The sequence below is a fragment of the Odocoileus virginianus genome, chromosome 1 (genome assembly GCF_023699985.2).
Source record: "Odocoileus virginianus isolate 20LAN1187 ecotype Illinois chromosome 1, Ovbor_1.2, whole genome shotgun sequence".
Classification (NCBI taxonomy): domain Eukaryota; kingdom Metazoa; phylum Chordata; class Mammalia; order Artiodactyla; family Cervidae; genus Odocoileus; species Odocoileus virginianus.
This window is the reverse complement of record NC_069674.1, coordinates 82,622,465-82,647,091: the sequence shown is the minus strand read 5'-3', so window position 1 is coordinate 82,647,091 and position 24,627 is coordinate 82,622,465. Positions and strand designations below refer to the sequence as shown.

Sequence of the window (24,627 nt, the reverse complement as noted above, 5' to 3'; positions counted from 1 at the left end):
ACTCCCGGAGTTTACTCAAACTCATGCCCATCAAGTAGGTGACACCATCCAGCCATCTCATCCTCTGTCGTCCCCTTCTCCTCCTGCCCCCAATCCCTCCAAGCATCAGGGTCTTTTCCAATGAGTCAACTCTTCGCATGAGATGTCCAAAGTATTGGTGTTTCAACTTCAGCATCAGTCCTTCCAATGAACACCCAGGACTGATCTCCTTTAGGATGGACTGGTTGGATCTCCTTGCAGTCCAAGGGACTCTCAAGAGTCTTCTCCAACACCACAGTTCAAAAGCATCAATTCTTCGGTGCTCAGCTTTCTTCAGAGTCCAACTCTCACATCCATACATGACCACTGGAAAAACCATAGCCTTGACCAGACGGACCTTTGTTGGCAAAGTAATGTCTCTGCTTTTTAATATGCTATCTAGGTTGGTCATAACTTTCCTTCCAAGGAGTAAGCATCTTTTAATTTCATGGCTGCAGTCACAATCTGCAGTGATTTTGGAGCTCAAAAAAATAAAGTCTGACACTGTTTCCACTGTCTCCCCATCTATTTCTCATGAGGTGATGGGACCAGATGCCATGATATTAGTTTTCTGAATGTTAAGCTTTAAGCCAATTTTTTCACTCTCCTCTTTCACTTTCATCAAGAAGCTTTTTAGTTCCTCTTCACTTTCTGCCATAAGGGTGGTGTCATCTGCATATCTGAGGTTATTGATATTTATCCCGGCAGTCTTGATTCCAGCTTGTGCTTCTTCCAGTCCAGCGTTTCTCATGATGTACTGTGCATAGAAGTTAAATAAGCAAGGTGACAATATTGTTATACATATATGTATGCACATTCTTTTTCATGTTCTTTTCCTTTCTCGTCTGTCACAGGGTAGCTAAAATTATTATTACTCTGTGACCTGGAGGTCCTCAATATGGATTTTCTTATTTCAAAGGGTGTATGTGTAGGTTGTTCAGTCGCTAAGTCATGTCTGACTCTGCAACCCATTAGACTGCCGCACACCAGCCTCCCCTGTCCTATATTATCTCCCAGAGTTTGCACAAACTCATGTCCATTGAATCGGGGATGCCTACCAGCCATCTAATCCTCTGTCGTCCCCTTCTCCTACTGCCTTCAGTCTTTCCCAGCATCAGTCTTTTCCAGTGAGTCAGTTCTTCGCGCCAAGTGGCCAAAGTATTGGAGCCTCAGCATCAGTCTTTCCAATGAATATTCAGGACTGATTTCCTTTAGGATTGACTGGTTTGATCTCTTTGCAGTCTAGTGTGTAGGAGAGAAGAGCAAATAACAAGTATACAGTCTTGCTTCTGTTCTTAAATCTGCAAAGCATCTTCTACATTTCCTGATGCCCAACAGGAAGTAGTAGTGTCAGCTGTGATCAGGGATTGCTAACAGGTTCGTTTCTGACTCTTCACTTTCTGGTGAGGAAGGGAAACTGCTTTACATTTAAAATTTGCTTTATTGGATGTGTAGAAATTTTAGTGAGATGCCAAGATATGTTTTTTTTTTTTTCAAGATATGTTTTTAATTTGGAGACCTTGCAGGATACTTGCATAGATCTAAATGTTTGCTCTGTATCTAGTCATGGAGGAGGTTTAATGGGGGAAATAGTGAGCTGAGTATTTGTATTAACAATCTATGGTGGTTAATCTTGCTTTCACTTTGATTTTTTTTATAGCTTTTGACCGTATTTGGGAATTTTCTTGAGAAACCAGTTGTCATGGAAATTTTCAGCCCACATTATAGCACACTTGTGCACATGTTCAGTGCAGAGTTGGATATGTGTAAGCAATTGTATAATGAACACATGAGACAGGTGAGTGGGGGGATAAAGTCTGGCACACGCACAGCATCATATTGTGGGTCAGGGTATCAAGTAGAACCACACTGACTGAACCTAAAAGTGAGATATGGCACTAAAGTTGTTATGCTTTTATTTAACTGGTTTCTATGGATATGAATAACCTGCCTTAGGACCATAACCCTTCCACCAACCAAGTTACTTAGCACGTGTGTTTTACATATTTGTTCTGTAAAAGTACCAAAATGAGCAGTTGTTCACAAGGTTGGAGTGTACTCTCATTAAATGTTCCCTTTCTTCTCTTCACCACAATATCAATTTGCAGATTGAACAAGGAAATGTAGTTCTTAACAAGAATATGCCATTTACTTCAGGAAATATCAAATGGGCTAAAGAGGTTCTTGACCGACTTCAGATGTTTTGGTCAAACTTTGCATCTCTCCATTATCTGTAAGTAGTTAGGCTTTCTAGGTAACACTATCCCTATGACACAGGCAATTTTTATATAGAGTGGTGAGCTGTTCATTTTAGTGCTTATTGCCTTATTTAACATTGGCTGGTCATTGGCTGGGCTCGTTGAGAGGGATTTATTCCCGTGGTTTGGAATATGTTTAATAGGACTTAGAACTTCCTATATTTCTATGTTTTAGGTCTTTTTTTCCTTTTCACTTTGACATTTCATCCAAAATATGCTGATAATTTTTGTTATTGTTTTTCCTTTCTCCAATAACTAGCATTCCTTTTATTTTGCGGACATTTGTATCTTTCTCTTTTTCTTTGTAGGTATTGATAACCTGTTGCTATTTGATTCAGTTAAATGTTTGGCATTCCATTTATTTTAAAACTATCTTTTTTAAACAAAGACCAGGAAGAAGCATTGTTTGACCTTTATTGGTTTTCTTCCTGGTTTATAGTGTATTTTCTTACATTTTCTAGTGTGTATTATTGTAAAGTAATTAAGCTGAAACCTATCTAATATATAGAAAAACATCTTCCTACAGATTCTTGAAAAGTCCTGATGATACCTTGGTTTATCAGAAGTATGTTGAGATGACAACTTTGCTGAACCAATTTGAAGATCATATCTATAATGAATGGAAAAGTAATGTGAATGAAATCTGTGAATTCAATTTGAATCAACCCTTGGTTAAATTCAGTGCAATAAGTGGTCTTCTCAGTGTCAACTTTGACCCAAAGGTAGGGTTTAATGTTTTTAAAATGTTTTACAAATGCCCTTTTTATTTTAAGTATATGCCTAATACCTCCAGTCATTTATAATTTTATTTTGGGAAAATGTCAGAGCTGTGAGGACTGTAACTTAAAACAGCTTCTATATGTCTGCTTTAAAGATTTGTTTACCAAATTTTATGTTAATTATTTTCTTATTTTGTCTTGTAATTATTTATTTATCACTTCCACTTGACTGGATAATGAGTTACTTAAGAGTCAGGTCCATTGTATTTCATCTTTGTGTTTTGTGTGTCTAACATAGTATTTGGCACTTGATAACATTTAATAGATGTCAGTTTAATTGAACAGAATCAGTAGTCTTTGATCAGTTTTTTTCTGGCTTATGTTTTCTGGCCCTGTCTCACGGTAGTCCAACTTTATGCCTAGGAGGTGAGAAAATTGGTCTCACTGACTTTAATAGTCACAGTCTGTACCCAAGTTCTGATTCATTTTCTGAAATATTACAGAGAGTAGCATCACCTAATTTTTGTTATTAACCTCAAGACATGTATATAAATGTATAACCTGGAGAACTGAGGATTTTCTCTACCTTCTGATTGCATAAAACCAATTTATAAAAAATGAATTTCTGAGATGTTTTGGAGATAATCCCTACAATTCTACCACAAGGGATTATAAATGCACAAAATATACTGTGCTAGTTAACCCATGGAGTGACAACCTGAGGAAGTCAGCTGGGTTACCTTCTAAAGCGTGTTGCATGGTCTTTTCCTCAGAACCTTGAGTTAAGGCTACAGTCAGTTCTGCTATAACATGACATATGCATTCCTTAAAATCACTTCACAATGAGAGATTGCACAATAAAAAATACAGGACTGATGGGGAATGTGAGGGTTAGGGCACAGTACTCAAAAGCTTTGTCAGTGATAATAAAAAATAAATGTCAGACAGAACAACAAATACTGTATGTGATATCACTTACATTGGGAATCTAAAAAATATAACAAATGAGTGAATATAACAAAAGGAAACAGACTCATAGATACTGAAAACAAATTAGTGGTTACTACTGGGGAGAGGGAATGGGTGGGACAACCCAGGGGCAGGGGGTTAAAAGATTCAAACTATTAGGTATAACATAATCTACAAGGATATATATTGTAAAACATGGGGAATATCGCAAATGGTTTACAATAAGTATAAATAAAGCGTAACCTTTAAAAATTGTGAACATACTGCACACCTGTAACTTACATAACATGTACAGCAACTATACTCTAATAAGAAAAAACAGAAACAAAACCAGGAGAAGGGGTAGCATACTTTTATGCATTTTAAATGGTTAAGTAATAGATAGATTCTGCAATGAATTGACACTTTCTCTTGACAAAGACATGAAGTTTGTTCAGGAAGTACATTACGACTTGTGTGTTACTGTGAAGTGGTGGAAGGAGGGTCATTTGAAACCAGACAAAAACTTCTACCACTAGCAGTGGATGGATGTGTGTCATCACACACATGTAAATGGAAGTGGATGTTTATGAGGTGTGCATGTGAAAATTTTGTCTTCCTAATAAAACTTGCAGTTTAGTCGTGTGCAGTTTTTAGCATTTACCTAGTATTTCTTGTGGATAAATCTTCAGATAAGCAAAGACAAAACTTGTGGCATGCTCAGATTCCTCTCTGGTATATCACGATGTCATGTTTTCAAAATAAGCATTACAATAGAACTGACGATGCTGGGAAAAGGTCGAGGTCCATTTATGGCCTTCCATTTCAGACCTTCAGGTGGATATGGCTTGAATTCTTTCTCTGACAGTGAGCCACAACCAAGGATTTCTCCCTGTATTATTACTTTTTTAAACTAATTTTGTATTGGGGTATAGCTAGTAAACAATGTTGTGATAGTTTCAGATGAACAGCGAAGGGACTTGGCTATACATACACATGTGTCCATCATCCTCCAAAACCCCCTCTCATCCAGGCTGGTACATAACCCTGAGCAGAGTTCTGTGTGCTGTCCAGTAGGTTTACCTATTGTAAATACAGCAGTGGGTATGTGAACTTCCCAAACTCCCTAACTATTCCTTCCCCCTGGCAACCGTAAGTACATTTTCTGAGTCTGGGTCTCTTTCTGTTTTGTAAGTAACTTATCTACCTTTATTACTTATATACTTCTATGTCATATGGAATGTATTGCTTTGAAAAAGCGTAAGAAAATTATTGCTTTGAAAAAGTATAAGAAACAAAAACCTCTCTACCCTGACAGTTTGAAAATATGATAATCACTGATGAAATTATAAGCATTTTGATGTTAACTTGTGTTTAAATAGAATGGTATCCTTCAGTCAGTTCAGTTCAGTCACTCAGTCATGTCTGACTCTTTGCGACCCCGTGGACTACAGCGCGCCAGGCCTCCCTGTCCATCACCAACTCCCCGAGCTTGCTCAAACTCATGCCCATTGAGTCAGTGATTCCATCCAACCATCTCATCCTCTGTCGTCCCCTTCTCTTCCTGCCTTCAATCTTTCCCAGCATCGGGGTCTTTTCCAGTGAGTCAGTTCTTCACATCAGGTGGCCAAAGTATTGGAGCTTCAGCTTCAGCATCAGTCCTTCCAGTGAATATTCAGGACTGATCTCCTTTAGGATGGACTGGTTGGATCTCCTTGCAGTCCAAGGGACTCTCAAGAGTCTCTTCTAACACCACAGTTCAAAAGCATCTGTTCTTCTGCACTCAGTTTTCTTTATATTTCAAGTCTCACATCGATACATGACTACTGGAAAAACCGTAGCTTTGACTAGACAGATATCCTTAAAATATGTAATAATTCTTGCTTTTCTTTTAATAGCTAGTGGCCGTATTAAGAGAAGTGAAATACCTTTTGATGTTGAAGAAATCAGACATACCAGATTCAGCCTTCACCATCTTCAAAAAAAGAAACACTCTCTTAAAGGTCTGTGTTTTCAGATATTGGGGCAGATTTTGAAACGAAATAGTTGGAATTTTAATTATTAACATGTAGACCTATGATACTTTCATGGTTCCAAGAGCAAGCAGCTGTAACATATGTGGTGCTTTTTGTTTCGGGGTTTTCTTTTGCTCAGTACATTGGAAATCTTGAACTTCTTGTACACGGATATAATAAGCTGAAACAGACTCTTCTGGAAGTTGAATACCCCCTGATTGAGGACGAGCTGAGGACTGTGGATGAGGAACTGCAGGCAGCTGCAACATCGCTGACATGGCAGGATGACTGCTGGGGGGATATCGAGAGGGTGAGGATGGCCACCTCAGAGCTGGAGCGCAGAGTGGAGCACGCGCAGAATAACGTCAGGGTGATCCAGCAGACCATGCGGGCTTGGGCGGAGTGCCCGCTCCTTCCCAGGAGAGAACACAGGCGGGAGGCCGCCTTGACTTGGGAGGACAAGAGTGAATTATTTACGAAAAAGTACAAGCGAATCCGAGAAGATGGCTGCAAGATACACAACTTGGTCGAGGTACTTGCCTTTTTTTTTTTTTTTTAATTTCTATTTATTTATTTGGCTGCACCAGTTCTTAGTGGCAGCATGTAGGATGTTCCGCCCACCAGTTCTTGTGGGCGTCTCTTGAGTTGCATTGTGTAGGCACCAGAGCATGCTGACTCAGTAGTTAGTGTTCAAGCTCAGTAGTTGCTGTACGGTACCTGGGATCTTAGTTCTCTGACCACGGATGGAGCCTGTGTCCCCTACATTGGAAAGCGAATTCTTAACCCCTGGACCAACTGGAAGTTACCAAGGCCCCCAACCATACTTGCTTTTAAGGCTCCAAAGTTTATAGCAGCTGCTTTCCTTAAGTTTGTTTCTTTTGTTCAGTCACTTAGTCATCTCCGACTCTTTGCAACCCCAGTGGACTGCAGCACACCAGTCTTCCCTCTGTCCTTTACTGTCTCCCAGAGTTTGCTCAAAATCATGTGCATTGAGTCAGGGATGCTGTTGAACCATCTCATGCACTGTAGCCCCCTTCTCCTCCTGTCCTCAATCTTTCCCAGCTTCAGGTTCTTTTCCAATGAGTCAGCTGTTTGCATCAGGTGGCCAAAGTATTGGCGCTTCAGCATCAGTCCTTCCATTGAATATTCAGGGTTGATTTCCTTTAGGATACACTGATTTGATCTCTTAGCAGTCCAAGTGACTCTCAAGAGTCTTGTCCAGCACCACAGCTTGAAAGCATCACTTCTTTGGTGCTTAGCCTTCTTTATGTCCAACTCTCACATCCATACATGACTATTGGAAAAACTATAGCTTTTACTGTATGGACTTTGTTGCCAAAGTGATGTCTCTGCATTTTAATACACTGTCTGGGTGTGTCTTAGCTTTCCTTCCAAGGAGCAAGTGTCTGTGAGTTTCAGGCTATAGTCACTGTCCGAAGTGAGTTTGGAGCCCAAGAAAATAAAATCTCTCACTTCTTCCATTTTTTCCCCTTCCCTTTGCTGTGAAGTGGGGCAGATGCCATGATATTAGTTTTTTGAATGTTGAGTTTTAATCCAGCTTTTTCACTCTCTTCTTTCACCTTCATCAGGACGTTCTTTAGTTCCTTTTCACTTTCTGCCATTAGAGTGGTACCACTGCATGTCTGAGGTTGTTAATATTTCTCCTGGCAATCTTGATTCCAGCTTGTGATTCATACAGCCTGGCATTTCACATGATGTACTCTGCATATAGTTAAATAAACAGGATGACAATATACAGCCTTGTAGTTCTCCTTGTCCATTTTGAACCAGTCTGTTGTTCTATGTCTGGTTCTAACTGTTGCAGCTTGACCTGCTTACAGATTTTTCAGGAGATAGGTAAGGTGGTCTGGTATTCCCATCTCTTGAAGAATTTTCCACAATTTGTTGTGACCCACACAGCCAAAGCCTGTAGCACAGTCAGTGAAGCAGAAGTAGTTGTTTTTCTGAAACTCCCTTGCTTTCTCCACGATCTTAACAAATGTTGGCAATTTGATCTCTGGTTTGTCTACCTCTTCAAAACCCAGCTTGTCCATCTTACACATTCACATACTACTGAAGCCTAGCTTGAAGGATTTTGAACATAACCTTGCTAGCGTGTGAAAATGACCACAATTGTTTGAATATTATTTGGCACTGCCCTTCTTTGGTATTGGAATGAAAACTGACCTTTTCCAGTCCTGGGGCCACTGTTGAGTGTTCCAAATTTGCTGGCGTATTGAGTACAGCACTCTAACAGCATCATCCTTAGGGTTTGAAATAGTTCAGAAGGGCTCTTTTATTGGACCCGAAAGAGCTTTAACGTATAAGCATTGAAAATGGAGGAATTTGTATTACTTGCCTGTAATTTCTTAGACCTTGCTGCTGCTGCTAAGTCACTTCAGTCGTGTCTGACTCTGTGTGACCCCATAGACGGCAGCCCACCAGGCTCCCCCGTCCCTGGGATTCTCCAGGCAAGAACACTGGAGTGGGTTGCCATTTCCTTCTCCAATGCGTGAAAAGTGAAAGTGAAGTCGCTCAGTCGTGTCTGACTCTTAGCGGCCCCATGGACTGCAGCCCACCAGGCTCCTCCGTCCATGGGATTTTCCAGGCAAGAGGACTGGAGTGGGGTGCCATTGCCTTCTCCTTCTTAGACGTTACTGTGCTCATTTCTGAGGGAAGATATGGGAATATGGGATCTTTTGGTAAACAGGCTAGAAATGGGGTTGTTATCTTGGTCATAGTTGTCACCTGTTTTGAATGCCGTCAGTAGCTACCACTGTTGGGTAAATGCTCTGTGTGACACCCATCTTGCTTACATCCTCTCACGTGACCCTCTCAGCCATCCCTGAGGATGACAGCGGTTACTCTCCTTATGACAAACACTTGAGTTTTAAAGCAGCGATAGGCACCACTCCAGAGTTATCAAGGTGAGAGAAGAAACAAAATAAAACAAGAGCAAGGAACAGAAGACAGAGAAAGCAAAGCAAAAGAAAAAAAAAGTCTTGTCTCTTAAACCTTACATCCTTGTCAGGGAATATAGATAGAGAAAATAACAAATATATAATAGTACCTCAGTTGATCATAGGAGCAGTGGTGAAAAATAAAACAAGAGATGGTTAAGAGAGAGAATCAATGGCAGGCAGGGTGGACATTGTATTTGAGGTGGTTAGAAGGACCTCTTTACTAAGGTAGCATTTCTGCTGAGAACTGAAAAGGAATGAGCTATGTGGAAAACAAAAGAAGGATGTTCTAGTATCAAAGTACAAAAGCTACAGAAGGAGTATCGGTCGCATGACAAAGCGATGATAAACCCAGTCAGTGTATTAAAAAGCAAAGACATCACTTTGCCAACAAAGGTCTCATAGTCAAAGCTCTGGTTTTTCCAGTAGTTATATACCGATGTGAGAGTTGGACCATAGAAAAAGCTGAGCGCTGAAGAATTGATGTTTTTGAATTGTGGTGCTGGGGACAACTCTTGAGAGTCCCTTGGACAGCAAGGAGGTCAAACCAGTCAATCCTAAAGGAAATTAAGCCCAAATATTTATTGGAAGGACCGATATTGACGCTGAAGTTCCAGAACTTTGGCTACTTGATGCAAAGAGCCGACTCATTGGAAAAGCCCTTGATGCTGGAAAGGATTGAAGGCAAAAAGAGAAGGGGGTGGCAGAGGATAGGATGGTTGGATACCGTCTCTGACTCAGTGGACGTGAGTTTGAAAACTCTGGGAGATAATGGAGGATACAGGGGAAGCCTGCCATGCTGCAGTCCATGGGATCGCAGAGAGTCACACACGACTTAAGGACTGAACAATAACGGGTCGCATATCTAAGGATCAGTTAGAGAGCCAGCCTGCCTGAAGCGTAATTCCCAAGGGGAATAATTGCACATAATTTAGTTTGAAAGGGACCAAGGGCAAGTCCCTGGTGGCTCAGGAAAGGATCTGCTTTCAGTGCAGGAGACACCATATCCATCCCTGGGTCAGGAAGATCCCCTGGAGAAGGGAGTGACAGCCCACTCCAGTATTCTTGCTGGGAAATTCCATGGATAGAGAAACTTGCAGACTACAGCCCTTGGGGTTGCGAAGAATCAAACACAACTGAGTGCCCACTTTTAAGGGCAAATCACACAGGATCAGGCCATTTTGAGAACTTTGGGTCTTGCTCTAAGGGGAAATAGCAGCCGGAGACTCTGCTCATAGGCTTTCCATGTTGAGTGAGATGGGAGGCAGGAGATGGTAGAGAAAGAGACCATGAGGGGATGAGTCTATAATCCAGGTGATGATGGCTTAGATCAGGGTGGCATTGGTAAAGAGTAGTCATGTGCTGGATGTATTTTGAAGGCAGAGCCGAGAAGGTGTTCTGTGACAAGTCAGGGGACAGAGAAGTTGAAGGTGAAATTGAGGTTTTTGTTCTGGGCCACTGGGAAAATAGAGTTCCCTTTATGACATGAGGAGAGCTGTGGGAGAGCAAGATGCTGTAGAGAAGACAGGATTTGTCTTTGAGCGTGTTAGGTAGAGATGCCCACCCAAGCGGAGATTTTTGCACAGACTGGCACTGGAATTCTGTGAAGACAGTATCTGAAGAGTAGCAACTGCATTCACTAAAAAATTACACGTGGTCCATTTGATATGCCATACTGTCACAAAATAGGGGGGTGGGGAGGAAAAAATGCATATGGGTTTCAAAGACTCTGTTCACTTCCAAGTTTGTCTGAAATATCTAAGAAAGTATTAGTTTTCCCTACTGGTAACATGTGTTAAGGTAGCTTTGTTTTCTTTGCTGACTGCCTGTATTAGCACCCTTGGGCTGCTAGTAACAAAGTAATAAATGTATAACAAAGTACCACAAATGGATGTCTTAGAACAACAGAATTGTATTCTCACACAGACTGGGGGCTAAAAGTGTGAAATCAAGGTGTGGACTGGGCTGTGCTCCCTACGAAAGCTCTCCCTCAGGCCTGGGTAGCTGGGGCTTCCCCGGGGGCTCAACGGTACAGAGTCTGCCTGCCTATGTAGGAGACTCAGGTTTGATCCCTGAGTCGGGAAGATCCCCAGGAGAAAGAAATGGCAACCCACCCCAGTATTCTTGCCTGGGAAATCTCATGGACAGAGTAGTCTGGCGGGCTATAGTCAATGGGGTCTCAAAAGAGTCAGACATGACTTAGCAACTAAACAAACAAGGCTTGAAGGAATCGAAGGGATGTTATGATATGTAAAGAAGAAAGTTTTTTCAGCAGTATCTTAACTTACCCATGCCACTGACTATTCCTAGTTTGCCAAGATACTGTGAATTATGCTGTGACTTTTAGGACACACTTATGGGTGTCTATGCCTTAGAGTCTGTCTCATGAAGGACAGATAATGGGTTATGATCAGCTTCTTCTATTTTAGTTTCTTGATAATAAAAAAGTGGACTCCCTAAACAGTAATGTGGGGGTTTAGACCAGTAAGATTTATGAATCCTGATCAAGATGCATTGAAATTGTTGCAAGTATATGACTAGAAATAGTTGCAAGCAAGGTTTTGCACTGCTATTCTCACAGAATAAGGTTGGAGTTTTTCTACTAGCCAGTAGACTCTGCTTTTTGCCTTTAAGTAAAAAACTAAGAAGCTTTGAAGTCACCAAGAACTGTGGAGAGCTTCCAACTTGAGGGAATGCGACTTTAAAATAGAAATGAAACAATTACTTGTTTCTGTAATCTGTGTTTTAAATGATTGCTATATATTTTAAATTTTACTTAAAATATATTTTAAATATATTGCTCTATATTTTAAATGATTGTGTTTTAAATGTGCTAATAGCACATCATTTTGAGCTTGGTCCTCAGACTTGCAGTGAGGAGTGTGGTTTGGGGAAAGATGTAGAAAGCCAGCAGAAGGTGGCTAAGCTCTGCCTTTTCCTGCCATGCCCTTTGTGGCTGTCGATTCTGAGTGCATGTCTGTAGTCAGCATCTAAGAAGATGGGAAGGGCAGAACCATGGAAGATTGGGTCTGGGAGGGACCCGAATGATCATTTCGTCACCCAAAGCTCTCCTTTCTATTTCTTTTCCTCCTTATGCTGTAAATTGTTGAAACTACAGCAGTTTCTTGTAAGTGGCACTGTAGTGATATACACTGAGTCTCTTGACATGAGAAAGTATGAACAGTGAGGAAATCACAGATGTATTGCTGTGACGTGTTGCAAAGAACCCTGCTTTGAGGAGTCAAGAGGACTGGCTTCTAGTTCTCGATCCTGTTAATGGGATGCTGGATGCATTTTAGGTCTTTGTTTTATACGTTCAAGATGCAGAGCCTGAACAAGGTAGTCTTTGAGGATTTTTTCACCCCTTTGACCTCTGGATGTCTCCTTTCTGGTTTCCACAGGGGGGACAGGAGTGCTGTGCGCAGCTGTCTGGGGTGTGTACTGCCCAGCTCCAGAGGTGTGGGTCGTATACAGCACATGGATGTGAATGCTTCCACCTGGATGGTGGAAAAGACAGCATCCCTGAAAACTGCAGTTCTTAAATTTGTTAGAAGGCAAAAAAAAAACAAAAAAAAAACCTCTCAAAAACTCGCTAATTTTTGCCCTGCTTTATCAGGATTGAGAGTCACGTCTGTCGTTCCGATTCATGCCTGCAGCACACGCCTTTGGATCCTGGGTCATGTCTCCACAGTGGTGAATAATCAAAGAAAGCATAATCTACCTTATAATCAGCTGTTTTGCTGTCATCTTTTCTCTGTGTCCGTCTTGGTAGCTCAGATGGTAAAGAAATCTGCCTGCAATGCAGGAGACCTGGGTTTGATCCATGGGTCAGGAAGATCCCCTGGAGAAGGAAATGGCAACCCACTCCAGTACTCCTGCCTGGAAAATTCCATGGACAGGCTATAGTCCACAGGGGCACAAAGAATCGGACACGATCGAGCGACTAACACACTTTCTCTGTGTCACAGTAGCTTCTGTCTTCGGCATCTACTCTCTGGCCTGTGTAGACTTCAACCTTTGCCACTCAGAAGGTGCCCCTGGAGCCAGCCTTGCTGCTCACCTGGCCTTTTCAGATCTCTCTCTCTCGGCCTGCCACACTGGGCCCAACCTCTAGCCATCCTTACTGTGTCCGTGTCTGAGCTGTTGTGCCCGTTGACCCACCCATGGGGAGAGGCAGAGGTTAAAGCACAAAGGCAGGTTGGACTTCCCCAGGTCAGTGTTTCCCAAGCTGAGCTAGTATTACTCCTCCAGCTGCTCATAGGTGGGTGACCCAGAATAATTTCGTGTTTGGAAACAATCAGTTAAACCAGGTTAATGGACTTTAACAGAAGTACAGTGCAAGTTCTCCAAGAATGGCCTAGAGCACGTCACTCTATGCTGACTTAGTGATCTCTGGTTATCCCAGCACAGTGTTCTCTGGACGACTGCTTGGGTGAGGGAACTTCATTTACAGGAGAGGCCCTGGAAGGTCAAGTCCCAGGCCCCGTTCATCTAGGATGCTTTGGGAAATTGTGTAGTTCTTGTATGTATTTGTAGGTAGCAGTCTTCATAATGATTTCTCCTTTAAAGAATGACTTTTGAATATATTTTATAAATAAAATAAATGTTACAAAATCCTGCTTAGGTCATTGCCATCTGGCTTAAGATTCTACAACCAAGCATTTGGATGTTTCTATGTTGTACCCCCAAATGCAGCCCCTTTAATGTACTATTTAAATGAATGGCTTTCATTTTTATACTCACTGTTGTCTATACTGATCTGTTAATACTTGTCTGTTGGTAGGAAAATAGGAAGCTATTCAGAGCCGATCCTTCTCTGGATGCCTGGGAGATTTATGTAGAATTCATTGATGACATCGTGGTGGAAGGCTTTTTTCAAGCGATAATGCATGACTTAGACTTCTTCCTGAAGAACACAGAGAAACAATTGAAACCTGCACCATTTTTTCAAGCACAAATGATCTTAATGCCCCCAGAGATTCTGTTTAAGCCTTCTTTAGAAAGAGAGGCTGGAGATGGCTTTTATGATCTGGTGGAAGAAATGCTGTGCAGTAGTTTCAGAACGTCTGCCCAGATGAAGCGAGTAGCAGCACATCTGGAAATAGAAAACTACCAGGTATGCTCTTTGTAAATAGGTATTACATTTACTGCTAATTATATATACATACTAATAGATTAAGAGCTTATAAATGCATTTATTAATAGTGATACTGAATACTGAACGCAGAAAATAGAATACAGAGAAATCAGGAAACTTAAAAGGAAACAAATTCTTTAAAAAGTTTATATATTTTTAAAAGTTCGACATATTTACTTAGATTTTATCCAATTTTGCATGTATGTTTAGAGTTACAAACAAATGCAAAGCAAATTCCAAAGCTTTTATTCTGAATATACTTCAGTTTTGAGTTCTAGTGTTCTGTATTGTGATGTTTACACTTTTGTGCTGTACTTATACCAAGTATGGTTAATTTTATTTGTAACCTAAAAGCGAGATGCTGTGAGCTGATCCTGAGGCAGCCAGGAAAATCAGGAATTTTAGAACAGCCTTTTAAAACGGGATAAAGCCACAGGAAAGAAAGCATCTCATTCCTGATATATAAATGCAAAAGAGAAAATATTAAGAAATAATATTTCAGATGAAAAGGCAAAAAAGGATATAGAGGGTCGCAACTTCCCTGAATTCAAAACAAATGTGCTTACTCAACTACCAGACATTTGAATACTAATGCCCATACAAATACATGTATATTAATGACAATTATTATTATAAAATTAGCTTTTATATTAATGATTGAAAATTAATTGGGATAATGAGCATAAAGAAAGAAGTTGGGAAAGGCAACACAATTTTTTATCTTACCAGCCATTCTCCTTTTGAAGAATGGCCTTGGAGAATGTTAGGTTGCACATGATTGAGGAAGCATGGTTGGCTTTTGTAAATGCTTGGCTCTCCTGTTGTTTAGAGTGATGTTGACAACATGCTGGGCCTGGCAGAAGGTAGGCAGGAGATCATGAGGAGAGTAGCAGACGTTATCAGCAAAGTCTTGGACTTCAGAAACACCCTGGACATGTATGCTTACCTCTGGGTAGAAGACCGAGCCGAGTTCATGAAGCAATTCCTTCTGTATGGCCCTGCTGTGTCGGCCGAGGAGATGGAACCTCGTGTGAATGAAGAGGTCCCTGAACAGTCACCAACACTTGAGCAGTTCAAAGAACAGGCAAGAAAAACCCTAAGCAGTCGATCTAGTTTCTGGGTTTTGACTGAGTTGTTACACAGTGATTTTTTTTTCCTTCTAATTATAGATTGACATTTATGAGGCTCTGTATGTTCAGATGAGCAAGTTTGACGACTTCAGGGTGTTTGATAGTTGGTTCAAGGTGGACATGAAGCCTTTTAAAGTGAGCTTGCTGAACATTATCAGGAAATGGAGCTGGATGTTTCAGGAGCATCTTTTGAGATTTGTCATCGACAGGTAGCCCTTTGTGTTTTGGTATTTGGCATTATAACTTTTCATACCTGACTGCTTCTTAAAGCTGATGTATTAATTTTAAGAACATTAAAGTTGCCAGTTTTATAATACACTTAACAAGCATTTACTTAGGTAAATACTGAAAATAAGAATCAGTCAAAAGCCTTATACTTCTAAGTTTTAATGAGTTTAATTTGTGTTTGTATATGTGTATGTACATACATGTCTTTATAGCTTGAATGAACTACAAGAATTTATAAAGGAGACAGATGCTGGACTTCAGAGAGAATTAAGTGAAGGTGATCATGATGGTTTAGTTGACATTATGGGGCATCTTCTGGCTGTAAGGAGCCGACAGAGAGCTACTGATGAACTCTTTGAACCGTTAAAAGAAACCATCACACTCTTGGAAATGTATGGCCAGAAGATGCCTGAGCAAGTCTATACTCAGCTAAAGGTGAGTGTAGTGGTAAAATAGTCATGATTACCATAAACTAAGCACCTCCTGTACCCACTTTCATTCTTCACGCATTACTCTGTTATGACTCCTTGTGGCAACGTATACTGTAGATACTAATGTTTTCATTTTACAGCTTAGGAATCTGAAGCTGAAAGGGACTTAATAATTTTCTCAGGGCCCCTCAAGTAGTGAAGCCAAGACATACAAATCTAGGGGTATTTCATGCCCACATCCTTGCTTTGCATGGCTATGCTTCACCATCTTCGTGTTAGAGGTATTCAGATAATAGAGACTCTCTCAAGTACATTTTTGGGGTTCCTCTTATATCTTCACTTTCCCATGTGAAATGAACTCCAGCTCTCTTTTTCATCTAAAATTGCCTGTCAGTTGAGAACTGTCCTAGTCTTTGGAAACAAATCATGGACATGTTAATAAAGAATAAATAAAGCCCAATTTGGATGCAGAAATCACTGTTTCCTAAACAGGGTTTCTGTGTCACCCTCCTCTTTCTATGTTTTGGATTGACTTGGTGGCTGCTGTGTGCCAAATGATGTACAAAGTCTTTGTAGTTATAACTGAATTCATGAATAAAAATCTCACCATTGAGATGCTGTTCCCATGTTCATGTTGAAGCTCTATAGATCGTTTATATATTTACATCATCTATCAGCCTCCATGTCGGGTTTACGTTTGACTTTGCAATGTGATCATTTTCTACATTAAGTAAAAAAAAAAAAAAAAAAAAAAAAACTTTTTATTGAATTCTGTCTAGTTCAGTGATTAGAGCATGGAACTCAAACTAGGATTTCTTTTTTGCAAATCCATCTCATATGTTTGTCTCAGAGCATGCTTCCTCTTCAGTAAAATATCCCTCAAGATCCCTCACTTGTAACATTTGTCTATACTGTCTCTGATTCCCCATGTTTTTTAAAAAAAAATTGAGGTGAAATTCACAGTTCATATAACATAAAAGTAGCTGCTTCAAAATGTGTGGCATGAGCACATTCACAAGGTTGTGTAACCACTGCCTCTATCTATTATAGTTTCAGAACATTTTCATCACCTTCAAAGAAACTCCATGTCCATTAGTTGTCATTCCCCACTACTCCCCTACTACCTGCCATCATCTGCGGCTACTGACAATCTTTTCCTGTCTTTATGGATTTACTTACTGTAGAAACTTCATATAAGTGGTTTTATACAATATGTGACCTTTTGTGTCTGGCTTTTCTCACTTGGCAGGATGTTTTTGAGATTCATGAATATATATCACTACTTCATTCCTGTTTATGGCTGAATGATGTTCAGGGGGGTGTGTATGTGTGTGTATGTATGTTCCAGTTTGTCTAGCCTTTCACCCATTAAGGAATATTAGGGCTCTTTTCATCTTTTGGCTGTTGTGAATAACGTTGCTGTGGACATTAGTGCAAAAGTACTTGAGTACCTGTTTTCAGTTCTTTTTTGAAAAAAATGTAAGAGTAGAATTACTGGGTCATGTGGTTTCTAAGTTTAACTTTTTGAGGAACCGCCAAAATGTTTTTCACTTCTGCTCCATTTTATAGTCTGCGTTTTGTTTTGTGAAGACTCATTGAAACAGTGTATTTACAAGTGCTTTATTGGCTACAAAGAATTACTGTATATGAATTATTAAATTTTGTTTAAGTAAAATCTGTCTCTAAAAGAAAATCTAGTTCGACTTGTAGTGAAAGACAATGTGGATAGATAATATATAACCAGAGTGAGAGACTGAATAATTATGATAGAACACACTGTAAGTGTTTGTTTTTAGGAAAATTGGCATATTCTTTGAGTCAGATCTTGAACCTGAAAAGATGTCATATAGAGGAACCAGCCGTAATAGAAGCAACTGATAGGGGGATTTGGGTCATGGCCTCCAGAATTTGTATTATAAAAGTTTGGCTCACACTTTTTTGCTAGGTCCCAGTCATTTCTGTTGTCATTTTTAAGTCTTTGACAAATTTTCCTGACACATATGACACCTTATATACATTGATCAACAGTAAGTTAATGAGGAAAAGTATAAGTGGTGATGGAGACATGTTTGATCAAGTCACTTAGTTCTGTTTTTTTATGAAATGAGGGTTCATATATTTAATTTTAGTGCTGTGGTCCGGTGAAAGCTTTAAAATTCTTTTATGCGTTTTTTTTAGCTTACATGCTTTCTAATGGACTCTTACATTTCCAAGATGAATAAAAGCAAATGTATTCTGCTTTACTTCTATAAAAATAAGTTTGACTCACTACTTACAGTTTTGGCAATATTGGAAATGCAAAGCTTTTCAAGATTTCAAAAGTGAACCCCACCTTTAGCTGACATGTGTGTGTATCGGTGCTGGTAATTCATGCTGATCAGGGGAAAATACAAGATTTATAGGCAGTTCAAGTTGCTTGTGGAGGATAACAGTGTACCAGATCTGTTTTAATTTAAGCCATTTGTGAGAGTTACTTTTTCACCTTCATAACCGTTTGCAGTCATAACATTTCCCCAAACTTGCCTGTGCTCAGTTTAATGCTTAAAACCCCTGGGCATGGCTGTGTCCTCACATTCTATCTACAGTATGTTCTGAAGCTAGATTACACCTGTAATCTATAGATTTTATTAAGCCCCTTCCCTGTTAAGAAACCTTCATTGACTGCCCCTAGCCTCAGAATCCTGTCCTGTTTCCAGAGCCCACACTCTTATTCCATTCTGCATTGGAAATCTTACAAGATATTGAGGGATCTCACCCTCATCTCTCCCTGTTGAAATCCACTCATTGCTGTGAGCCTCTGATGCAGTGTCTCCTCCTCGAGTGAACCAGTATCAGCTAGACTTTGGAGGTCATCTAATCTATTGGTTTTCAATGACAGTTTCCTTTGTATCAAGTGGAAGCCTCTTTGGCATCCCCAAATATAAAGCAGATAGCAGCAGGTCTGGTGTAGTTGAAGAAGGTTAGGGAACCTGAGCTCACCGGTGAGACCTCTTCATGTCTCCTCTCCCATGGACCTGAAGGGACTCCATGAAACTTGCAGGTTCTGTGGGGTCAGTTGGAATTGCAAAGTGAGACTATGTACAGATGAGGATGCAGAATTTTGTTGAGAAGGATGGAAAAACAAGGTGAAAAACAGGCAGCTTTAGAGCCCAAGTCTCTTAGCTCCTGGCCTGGTTGGGTGTTTCTGTCATGACACCTTGTTGCATTTTAATTTCATAACACCTCCTGATCGAAGTTAACACATTTTGTCATGAAAAAAGTTATTTTGTGCGTCTTTCCTTCACACTGATAAATGATATAAGAGTATCAGTCTAAAGCTTTTTTTTTCTTTGTAGCCCTCCACCACCACTCAGATACAATTTATACTTAGCACAGTGCACTTTTCATAATTGACAGTTACTAAATCATTTATCAAATATTTATCAAAGGTTACAAAATAGTCTTTAAAACCTTTGATTTTTGTACTTCAGATACGCAAGTAGAGTCCCATCACCGTGGGTGGTTTTGTGTGACAAAACAATTTCAGTGTCCTGGGAGATGACCCAGACAAACAATGCTTTCTTAGTCTGGACACAAGCAATGCTTTTCAACAGCAGTTACACAGAAGGGCTCTTCAAAGGAAGTAAGTTGCTGTTGCGGTTTGCACTGTAGTCAGGACAGCAGAGTTAAGTTGCTACCTGAACAATTCACAACTGCTTTGTCCTCCATCAAGTAGGAATTAACCCTCCCTTCCCTTTGCCGCCTCTTACTTTGAAAATCCTAGTCATTTAGAATTAACCCAAACATTGAAACTCTCCATCCAGAGCAAGTACAAACACAGCTTTGGGAGTCAGAGGAAAACGAAGGACAAGACTGATTGATATTTTCATCTCTGCCCCACCAGATCCAAAACATCTTTTTTTCCCCTGGCTAAACATGGCTCCATTTCTAGGTGTTAGATCAGCCGAGTCATTTCCAGAGCACTTAATTTTGTCCCCTCAGTAGCAAAATAATTTGGTAATTTGTGTTTATTTTGAAAACATTTTGATTTATGCTGAGGTCAGTCTCAGAAAACAGCCTGGTTTGTGCTTGGAAGATGTGACTCCAGATGTGCCAATGTATCAGCCTGGGATTCAGCCTGGTTCTGAGCCTTTTAGTCACTTTAATCTTTGGGGTATAAACTCCTTCTCTTACACAGGAATGGAAGGATGCCATGGGTTAGCGGAGAAAGATTAGGATAATTTAATCCCTTGGAGTTGGTTGGTTTTAGGTGCTGCAGTGATTTCCCATTTGCACCTTTGTTTTTGCAGGAATTACCTGAAAGATGGGAAACTACCAAAAAGATTGCAGCAACTGTCAGACATGAAGTCTCACCTCTCCAAAATGCAGAAGTCACTCTTATAAGGAAAGCATGTGTTTTGTTTGATGTAAGCTAGCTAACAAAGTTGTTTCGTTGTTGTTGTTTGTTTAAGAAAGGTTTTATAAGTCTGGTTGAAGCTGTTTGAGATTCACTTTGTTTTTTTCTGCCTTCATCAGGAGAAGCAGGCAGAGTTCAGAGAGAGATTCAGATTCTATGCGCCCCTTCGTTTTAATGCAGAAAATCCATATACAGTACTCGATAAGGTAATGTGATTGCAGTGATCTTGTGTGTTATAATAGCTATTTTAAAAAAGAAATTTGGACTCTGAGATACTGCTATACTTTTCCTTAGTTTTGCAATTAGTTATGGGTTGAGAATTAGCTCTATAAAACCCAGTTATAAACCATTTTCACCAAGTAAAGTATATTGTGATTTAAATCATGTCTCCCCAGAATGCTGTTATCATCAAAGTACTCATACTAATGAAACTAACAACTACTATTATTTTTTAAACACTTTATATGTCAAGAACTTTGTTCAGCATGTTACATACGTTATTTATTTCAGTTCTTGCAATATCCCTATGATATAGCTTCTATTCTTTTTTTTTCAGATGAAGATATAATCATGTATAATTAAGTCACTTGTTGGAGATAACACAGTGACAGAATCAGTGTTAAAATTTTAGCTGTTTATTTTTTTAAAAAATGAGAAACATTGACCATTGTACTGTTTCCTATGTGATACTTGGTTTGTAATTCTTAATCATAGTGAGGAAAGTCCATAACTTACTCTTTTCACCCACTCTGATTTATGTCTATTGTCTCATTCTGTACTTTCTTCTTTAGGCTTGATTACATGTCCTCAGTCTCATTCCCAACTGCACACTATATATGTCCCTGTGCTCACTCCCCAAATATATGTTATGTGGTTTTCTGGAGGTGGCTAGTGTTTTAGGGCCTTTCAAGTGAATACCCATAACTTAATTCTGTGTACAAATATTATTGAGTCATTCAAACCTAGTTCATAATGAGCTACTTTATCATGATTGATTATAAGAATGTATATAACAGGCAGATAATCCAAAATGGTGCATAATTCATGAGACTTGAAAAACATTTTAAAATTTTATTAGAAAACTTATATCTTTGTTTCTCTAAGAATTCTTAACCTAGCAGCCTGGCTGATGACTTTGGTTTTTTTTTTTTTTTCCATTTATTTTTATTAGTTGGAGGCTAATTACTTTACATCATTGCAGTGGTTTTTGTCATACATTGAAATGAATTAGCCATGGATTTACATGTATTCCCCATCCCGGTCCCTCCTCCCACCTCTCTCTCCGCCCTATGACTTTGAAGCTTAGATTCAGGGACCGGGAGTTTTTCTGGGTCCCTGTAGGCTGCCATCCTGACTTGACTTCATGCTGGAGATAGTCTTTACTCCTTTTGTTGTTCAGTCGCTCAGCCATGTCTGATTTTCTGTGACCCCATGGACTGCAGCACGCCAGGCTTCCCTGTCCTTCACCATCTCCCGAAGTTTGCTTACATTTATGTCCATTGAGTCAGTGATGTCATCTCTTTAGTCCTCTATTGTCCCCTTCTGCCTTCTATCTTTCCCAGCATTAGGGTCTTTTCCAATGAGTCAGTTCTTTGCATCAGATGGCCAAAAAATACTCCTTAGACTGTTGTAAAGCTTGAAGCTGACGCAGTTTTTTATTTCTCTTTCCAAATTTTGATTTGAATTTTTAACTGCTTTCAACCATTCATTGAACACCATTCTATAGCATGAGGTCTTTTCTTTCACTTGGCTGAGGGAAAGTGGTTAATATATTCACTGAAAAGGGAGTAGGTTAGAATATGATAATACTGTTTTTTTTTTTTTAAGATTATATATACATTGCAGGTGGTCTGAACAGATTGGATGGGGAGACGTTTTTCCTTGACTAATACGCTGTGTGTAAACATTTCCTGCAGTTATCATTTATTGAGCCTTACCGTTTTCTTGCTATACTATAACACCATATAGTTACATATTTAAAAGTCAGATATTTAACTTTGCACCTACAGAATATGTTGAGGATTTATACAAAGTTTTGAATATAGAAGGACTCAGTTGCTTTATCTTGAAGTGATTTTCTTGTGTGTTTGTTCAGCAAGTGTGTCTTATGTTTATGTAACTAGCTTCAACCCAAGTCATGTATATGCTTGTTCTGGACTGACATGGTAGGTCCCAGTACCCAAGGCACTTCACTCCAAAAGATGGAAACCATTGACCCACCAGGAACAAGGGGAGTGGTGTGGTATATCTCTCCTTTTATAACCAATTACTGGGAAATTTATATTATGTTCTATTCTTTCTCCATAGCCAAAGATACAGTGAACAATTGGATTAAAATAATTAGATTTATATTTCTAGGAATAATTAGTATAACTGATGGGAAAATAATTAAAAATAAATAAAATGGCTGTTGACTCTGGGGAATGTGGTTGACTAGCCATTTCAAAAATCCCTCCTTTGTAAAACAGATTTTGAAACATGTCCATAAATACATAATTCTAAATGTATTGCTGAGTTCTCAAGAAAACAAGAGAAATCTTTAAAGGGCAGGAAAATAGAGTAGCTGAAACCAGGATGGAAAGCAGAGGGAAACATAAAAGCCTGTGCTGTTATAGGAGCAAGTCAAAGTACCAGAAGTCTAGAACTTTGTGATTAGCCCTCTCAGGGTGAAGGAGGAGATCCTTTTAAGAGGGCTTCCCCAGTGGCTCAGCTGGTAAAGAATCCACCTGCAATGTGGGAGACCTGGGTTCCATTTCTGGGTTAGGAAGATCCCCTAGAGAAGGAAAAAGGCTACCCACTCCAGTATATTCTGGCCTGGAGAACTATATAGTCAACGGGGTTACAAACAGTCGGACACAAATGAGCGACTTTCACTTTCACCCTTAATGAGAGGGTGGGCTGGGAAAATCTGCAGCCTGCAGGGAGCCTTTGAGATGACAGTCTTTGCTCAGATCAGGGTGAAAAAATGGAGAAAAGGATCCTCTGGAAATTGGTAAACATGAGACTGTTCTCCCAAGAGTTGTGGTTCAATTTTGTACTACCCTTATGGTTAAGGAATTTCCAGGTCAGGAAACTGAAATGGTTTCAATAGTTCTTAGCACACAATAGAAGCAAATCCAGATGATCTCTAGATAGAGGAGAATAAAGTGATCTTATTCTAATCTCTTCAGGGGCCCAACAGATTACATTTAGTTAAATTTGTGTTTACAGTAAAATAAACACATGATCATGCATCAGGGCCAACAGAAAGAGCAAACCACAGATATAGACACATATAAAATGTCAGATATTAGAAAACATTTATTGGGATTACTCTGGTGGTCCAGTGGTTAAGACTGTTCTTCCACTGCACGGGGCCTTGTTTTGATCCCTGGTCAGGGAACGAAGATCCCACGTGTGGTGCAGACACACACACACACACACACACACACCATTTATTAAGGGAATAAAAGGTAATATTGAAAAAAAAAATAAGCAAGTTCTTAGTTTTGAGACTATCAAAAATGATCAGCTGAGTTTGAAAAAGGACCAGGGGCTTATGGAAATGAAAAATAAAATTAGTTTAAAAGACACAACTCAGTAGTGGTGAAAGAACTAGTTAAATTGAAAAGAGGATTAGTGAAATGCAAATGACATTGGAAGGAATCACTTAGAAGATAGCATATAAGTGAAAGGAGATAAAAAAACACAGAAGAGATGAAGAGATACAGAGTAAGAAGTTAGAATGATGCTAACTCTTCTACTCAGACTTCCTGGAAGAGAGAATAAGCAGACTATTAGACAAGCAGTGGAGATACAGTAGCTGAGTTTTTTTTTTTAGAACTGGTCAAAGCATGAATCAACTGAGGATATTCACTGATAAAGGTTAACTACGAAGGCAACATCTCGACACATCACAATGAACTACAGAGTACCCATGGCAAAGAGAAAACCTTTAAAGCTTCCAGATAGAAAAGACAGATTATCTGTTAGAAGTGATACCTGAAGTAAGAGCATATTTGTCACCAGCAAAAATGGAAGCTGGGAGATAGATGATTTTTTCCCAGTTCTCCTGTGTAAAATTAAATTTCAGTAACAAGAGTATATTTAAGGTAAACAAAAGCAGAATGCATCAACCATCAACAAATCGCTGAAATGACTTCAGGAAAAGAGAGGACAAACAAAGCCAAAATTGATCCTCAGAAAAGACTAATTATATTGACAAATCCCAGATGGAAGTAATAAAGGGAAAAAAAAAAAACCAGAAATCCTAGGAATAAATAGGGAACCAGCAGTACATAAAGAGCAGAAATCCAAAAGATCATCAAATATAATTAATAAAAATTTAAGCAAAATGGATACATTTTTGGAAAAACCTAACTTACTAAAACTATCTCAAGAAATAACA

At 39.5% G+C, this 24,627-nt stretch overlaps 1 protein-coding gene across 1 annotated transcript in view; it reads left to right on the top strand.

Moving 5' to 3' along the window:
• DNAH11 (dynein axonemal heavy chain 11) overlaps positions 1-24,627 on the top strand; it is a 344,761-nt gene that overhangs the window by 45,084 nt on the left and 275,050 nt on the right. Inside the window, exons 10-20 of the mRNA XM_070470248.1 lie at positions 1,679-1,816; positions 2,127-2,251; positions 2,803-2,998; positions 5,842-5,946; positions 6,098-6,490; positions 13,702-14,034; positions 14,885-15,139; positions 15,225-15,394; positions 15,626-15,848; positions 20,134-20,250; positions 20,360-20,446. Of these exons, the coding sequence (XP_070326349.1) occupies positions 1,679-1,816; positions 2,127-2,251; positions 2,803-2,998; positions 5,842-5,946; positions 6,098-6,490; positions 13,702-14,034; positions 14,885-15,139; positions 15,225-15,394; positions 15,626-15,848; positions 20,134-20,250; positions 20,360-20,446 (2,142 nt within the window). The remainder of the gene's footprint in view (positions 1-1,678; positions 1,817-2,126; positions 2,252-2,802; positions 2,999-5,841; positions 5,947-6,097; positions 6,491-13,701; positions 14,035-14,884; positions 15,140-15,224; positions 15,395-15,625; positions 15,849-20,133; positions 20,251-20,359; positions 20,447-24,627) is intronic.